Genomic DNA, 4,744 nt, shown 5'->3' with positions numbered 1-4,744 from the left:
GTGCATCCAGGTCGTCATAAGGGCGTTTTTGCAATATCTCAGGGACGGCTAAGAGTATGAATTTAAAACTTTCTGGGAATGTTCAACTAAATAAAAAGACACTCTGTGCATCCAGATTGTCAGAATGGCGAATATCCAATATCTTAGGAACGGTTAAGGGTATTAAGCTGACACTTTGAAGGAATGTTGAGGGAGATGTTGAACTAAATCAAAAGACATAACGTCCATCCAGGCTTCCAAAATTAAAATTTGTGAGAATGTCGAGGAAGATTTTGCACTTAATCAGAAGAAATTATGCACATCCAGGCTCTCAAAATGTTCTATCTTTGATATCTCTGGAATGGCTAGGGTTATTAAGTTAAAATTTCAGGGACTGATTAAGTGAATTCTGAATTAAATCAAACGACGTAAAAAGTACATATATGTTGTCTAAAGCATGTATATGTGATAGTTCAGGAAAGGCTAGTGCTAGGTTACTAAGTAGAAACTGTCAGGACATGTTGAGGTAAATCAAAAGACTATGTGCACCCAGGTGGTCAAAAGGGCGTACCTGTAATATGTCAGTAGCAGATAAGGGTATTAAGCTGGAACTTTAAGGAAATGAGGATGCGGTGTTGAACAAATCAAAAGGCACTATTTTCATCCAAGTTATCCAATATTATTATAAATGGTTTGAAATTTAAATAAAATACAGGAAATTTCAATTTGGAGAAAATTAAGTCTAAGGTAATTGTGTAGCTTTTGTTTGTTTGTTCTTTTTTTTTCTCTTTTCTTTTTTGTTGATTTTTCTCGTATTGTGGTTATATTTTCGAGATATTGTTGTATTTTTTTTTTCTTCCCTGATTTGTTTTGTGTGGATTTTGTGATTGATAAGAGGTCCTCCACAAGCTATGCCTATTGGGACCTCTAGCGCCTAAGTGTACTTATGTAATTATTTTAGTAATTAATGAATTTAATTGATAACATCCTTCTTGTCTGAGGTAACGAAAATAGCCTCGTGTTTTCCCTAATAGGGTATATGAACAAAAAAGACGTAAAAACAAGGCCGTGTTCATATTGGAGAATAAAATACAGCCTATTAAACCAGCGAATGATTGTAAATGTCTTTGGAGCTAGATTAAGCAAAGTAGAGAAATCAAACCAGAGAACACAAACAAAGAAATTTTGGGAAATTCAAGGATGGTTTTCCCAATTGAACTTGCAACTACATAAAATAAGCCTGCTTTCTTAGAACTAAATGATTGATAGAAAAATCAAGTTTTTTTTTTTTTACTATTTTATCAGAAGCCCCCGGCTTCTACTATTACTGACAACTCATCAGACACAGGAGAAGTGATCACCGCAAGTTCCTTTTTCATCCCAGTCTGTGTAGAGCTTCAGTTCTTGCTCTCTATCGAGAAGTTACTAAAGCCTTCAACTCCTTTCTTGTGATCTCGTTCCACCCCATTCGAGGACGTTCTGCTTTTAATTTGGCCCAAATGTATTGCTAAAAAGCATGAGTTTCGACAACCTATTATCCGTCATCTTTGAAGTATACCTAATTTAAATCAACCTTTCTTTCATTTTAGCCCTTGAAAATGGTTCGACTGTTACTCCGGTCTGAAAACAGCCTATAAATTAAAATTGGGGAGATAAGATTGATATCATTCTATTGGCAATTCTGAAGAGCTGATTCCAAATAGAATCTGTGCATTGCAGTTAACAAGAAGAACATTCGACACACTCTGTATTATCAGTATGAAAAAGATTCGAAAAATGTCGATATATTTCTTTATACCTAGAAAGGGAAGAACTAATTGTTGAAGCGCGGCTGAACAGAGAGTGAAGATGCTTTGTTTTTAAGCCCAAAGGACCTCCAATTACCATGGAAGATCTAAGGTCGTGAATATTTTAATAAATGCCCTTTTTCGGTTCACATACATTAAAACCATACTTCACTCTTAAAGAGCCAATCTTGGATTTTTTTTTTATTTATTATTATTAGTAGTATAATAGCATTCAGAACTTAGGATTTCGTTGAAGAATGCAAGAAGAAACATAGATACAACACTTTAATCTCACAACCCAGGTAACTGGATAATTGTTCAATTAATATTTTGAATTATCTAATTCTTTTCTAAGACGCCAGATGCTCGACTGCAAATCTACTCGGCTGATTTGTTCAAAATACCAACCGAAGTTCTTGGGAAGTGCAATGCTATTTGGGACCGTGCTTCTCTGGTAGCCATCGACAAAGAAGACCGCGAGTTGTATGCCCAGCGTATGAAGGAAATATCATCAGAAAACTGCAAATATCTTGTTTCTGTGATGCATTACGATCAGGAAAAATTTGCTGGTCCTCCAAGAAATGTTTGCAAGAAAGAGTTGTTCAAACTTTTTGGTAAGAAACATTTACGTATTGGAAGATTCTTAATAGAAATTCGCGTCTTTTTGTTGTACTATATAGACTAGCATAGGAAATTTTGCATGGTATTGGTTGAAGGATTTGTCTCTAATGAGTGTTCAGTTATAGAGTGAATAGTTTGGTTTAGTATTAAAAGAAAGAGTTTCTCTGTTTTGGGAGGAAACTAAATCTTATGCCTGAAGTTGCCTTTGATCGCTCTAGATGTCCAATAAAAATTTCCCTAACGTGTTTTCAACATTTTGAAAAAGTAGTATTTCTGCTGTCGAAAATTTGCTCTTAAATCCCTAATGTATAGAGTTTGAACAATCGCAAGAAATATAATTTAGGATCTTTTGTCAAATTTGCAATGGAACGCAGAAGTGGATTTTTTGGTTGTGTTTTTCTTTGCTTTTGTAATATCAATTATTTAGAAGTGAATTTTCATTCTTGTTTTATAATGCATTGGCCCTAGGACTTTTAGTGCAATAAAACTGATTATTATTATTACACATGGACTGCATTTTAAGGCTTTGTACACCAATGTCTTTAGGGTATATCTTTCGACCTTGTGGCTACTTGTTATATAAAAGATTATGGGAATTGTTAAAACTTACTAGGCGATATTTTTCATCACTCCTTGCTCAACATTGACTCGAAATGTTCTAGACTAATATCCCCTCGCATAACTTATTCTGTTCAAATTTGGTAATTAAAAAAACTATTTTCTTCAAAGTGTTCATTAAAAGTGAAGAGTGATAATAAAACCTAAAACGAGCAGATATATCGTCTTATAATAACTAGAACTTCAAACGAGCAGAAATTAATATAAGTGAATAAATGACGCCTAACGTGAACAAAACTGATATTTATAATGGAATAAAAAATAAAATGGATAAAAACTTCTTTGAAAGTGTAGATGAAACCTGAATTGAACAAAAATTACTGTACAGAAGAGGAAGATGCCACCTCCTCAAATCCTGCAAAAGATAGTGTGGTTTTTGCTCTACTGAATATAGTACGTATTTAGAACAGAATGTTTTTTATTTTTCACAATATTAGAGACGACAAAGTAGTTATATCGAGCTATTAAGAAACAAAATTTACTTTTCGGTAAAACAAACTAGGAAAGTTAAAAAAGAATATACCTTACTGGTTTTGACTTATGCACTAGTAATTTTGTTAATTGTCTTATGTTTTGCTGGAGAAAACGTTTTTAAGTATATTTCAGCTTGGATTTAGTCAACGTGACTTCCGAAATGTTGCATTTCCAGATTGAATCAAAGGCTTTAACACTAAAAGCCAACAAATCAGTCAAAATATGTTCTTTATCCTTTCAACATGATGACTGACAAGCTTTTTATTTTTCTAGGCGATACTTTTGATATTGAGGAAGTGGATAGAGCAAGCCGGGCTAATATTCCTATGGGTGATGAGGAAGTATCGCTTGAAGAATTCTGGGAAGTTATTTATTGTCTCAGGCATAAGTAAATATTTAGTGCCTTGTTTCTTTTCTGTTACTAGTCTACTTGGGATTTTGTTGAAGTTAACCAATGAAAATTTTACGGTGTAATATAGTATATTACGGTATAACCATATTTTACGGTGTAATAAATTGGTGGAAATGCTAGAAGTGGAGTTCGTTAGCTAGAAAATAAGAATGAGCTATAAATTATCGCTTATAACTTGTATATCGAATGTGTAGCCCTGAAATCGAAATTATTGTGCTATTTTTAAGTTTTCAGTAGGCGCCTTTCTGAATAGTGATCGTGTTCAATGCGTAAAACTCACTTTCTGTTTCTATGTCCCTCCAGTTTTACTTCTGAAAAGGAATAATTAGAGACTGGCCTATCGAGGTCGTTAAGTATTTTCAGTTACCATTCCATGTTCCGTCCACTACATTCCGTTAAAGAAAAAGAAAAGGTGACAAAGATAGATCTCTCCAATGTGCAAAGGAAATCTTTCTTGGAAAGCACATTTTGAAATAATATTTAATTTGGCATACATCAAAAAGTGCGGAAAGTTACTAAACATATTCTGAAAATGGAGAAAAATTCACTAAATAGAACATAAATAATGCTCTTTTCAAGTCTTAGAACAGTCCATGGAAAATTTGCTTTCAGTTCTCTTCCTAAAAAAAGAATTGTTTTAGATTATGCAATGAACATCGTTATTGCAAATGGAAAAATGTGTTTGAAATATTCATTTTCTCTTTCCCTTATAGCTTTCCTATTGCATAACAGTCAAAAATCTTTCAGGTTAAACTCGTCATGCAAACTTTCTAACTAGTACAACTCGACATTGCATAATGACTTTCAATGCTGTATTTTGGGCGATAATGTGAGAACACCTAAGCAAAGAGTA

At 33.5% G+C, this 4,744-nt stretch overlaps 1 protein-coding gene across 1 annotated transcript in view; it reads left to right on the top strand.

The window, feature by feature from the left end:
• Positions 1–4,155, top strand: part of LOC148950774 (thiopurine S-methyltransferase-like) — an 8,661-nt gene extending 4,506 nt beyond the window's left edge. The window contains exons 3-4 of the mRNA XM_089090407.1: positions 2,122–2,380; positions 3,753–4,155. Coding sequence (XP_088946533.1) covers positions 2,122–2,380; positions 3,753–3,871 — 378 coding nt within the window. The 3' untranslated portion in view covers positions 3,872–4,155. The remainder of the gene's footprint in view (positions 1–2,121; positions 2,381–3,752) is intronic.
• The last annotated feature ends 589 nt before the right edge of the window (positions 4,156–4,744 follow it).

The sequence above is a fragment of the Artemia sp. Qi Xiang Cuo genome, chromosome 6, assembly GCF_049724085.1.
Source record: "Artemia sp. Qi Xiang Cuo chromosome 6, ASM4972408v1, whole genome shotgun sequence".
Taxonomy (NCBI): domain Eukaryota; kingdom Metazoa; phylum Arthropoda; class Branchiopoda; order Anostraca; family Artemiidae; genus Artemia; species Artemia sp. Qi Xiang Cuo.
The sequence above is the reverse complement of the archived record's forward strand: the minus strand, read 5'-3'. Positions and strand labels throughout refer to the sequence as shown.